The sequence below is a fragment of the Poecilia reticulata genome, unplaced genomic scaffold, assembly GCF_000633615.1.
Source record: "Poecilia reticulata strain Guanapo unplaced genomic scaffold, Guppy_female_1.0+MT scaffold_3029, whole genome shotgun sequence".
NCBI lineage: Eukaryota > Metazoa > Chordata > Actinopteri > Cyprinodontiformes > Poeciliidae > Poecilia > Poecilia reticulata.
Window position 1 is genome coordinate 1 of NW_007617750.1, and position 1,005 is coordinate 1,005.

Sequence of the window (1,005 nt, forward strand, 5' to 3'; positions counted from 1 at the left end):
ATTTTCTGCAGAATTAGGACATTCTGCAGAAAACACACAATTTAAAAAGGATTTTTATGATTGCTGGCCTTCATGGTTGTCCAGCAGGAGGATGAGCTTCAAGCTGGACGTTCACATGAATTAACGTAAGTTTTAAGAGAAGAACACACCTGTTGAGGCTGGTCTGGCTCAGTGAGGCGTTGTGTATCRCTGAGCGGCTGAGCGAAGAAGACAGGTYGTCACCAAACAGGTGCTTCTGGACAAACTCTGTCAGATCTGAAGGGAAACAGCGATAGGTTCATTCCAGGCCATGAAGACGGTCAACCACCTGCCCTCAGTGCGTTTCCATGTAAACATGCTCACCTGCGCTCTGCTCCAGGTCTAGTGCTGCTTCGGTTGTGGCGCTACMGTCTTCGGGTTGCTCTGTGTTCGACTCGGCTGCCTCCCACTGAATGCTTAGCTCTTCACCTTTCACCTCAGAGCCTGAGCTCTCGCTCACCTGGTTACCGACTGCAGCATGAAAAATGGACCAGAGGACTTGATGAAGAAGAGAAGCAAAGCTTTATTTTTATTTTTCTAAAGTAAGATCAACTTAATCAAATGGATTTGGTTCAGGATCGATTACAGAGTTAATTTAAGGTCGATTTATCTTATTCGATTAATTGATAAGCTGCAATGTTATTTATTTTTGGAGTAAATAAACTGCTCTAATAAAAAAAGCAATAACTTACCTTCATGGTGRGTAGATGGCTCCTCCTCATCAGGACTTGCCACATCTTCCTCTTTGCTCACTGAGACAGTGTTCAGATCATCTTCTCCTTTAGATTCAGTGCCTTGCTCCTCATCCTCCCTCAGAGCTTGACCCGTCTCACTGACCTCCTCTCCCTCCCTCAGAGCTTGACCCGTCTCACTGACCTCCTCTCCCTCCCTCAGAGCTTGACCCATCCCACTGACCTCCTCTCCCTCCCTCAGAGACTCCTCTGCCGCCACGTCCATGTTTGAGGGGAGGTCAAGGTTTTCCTCTGA

General features: G+C 47.1%; 1 protein-coding gene across 2 annotated transcripts; it reads right to left on the reverse strand.

Moving 5' to 3' along the window:
* Positions 1-55: 55 nt before the first annotated feature.
* Positions 56-999, reverse strand: LOC108166121 (uncharacterized). Of its 2 annotated transcripts, none has more exons than XM_017303675.1 (3): positions 711-999; positions 343-489; positions 56-255 (listed from the first exon to the last, which is right to left on the reverse strand). In XM_017303675.1, exons 1-3 carry the CDS (start codon positions 973-975, stop codon positions 71-73), a joined length of 597 nt encoding a protein of 198 aa, XP_017159164.1. In that variant the 5' UTR covers positions 976-999; the 3' UTR covers positions 56-70. The 2 variants fall into 2 exon arrangements, with proteins under 2 accessions (XP_017159164.1, XP_017159163.1); XM_017303674.1 differs by having other exon boundaries at positions 343-516.
* Between the last annotated feature and the right edge of the window lie 6 nt (positions 1,000-1,005).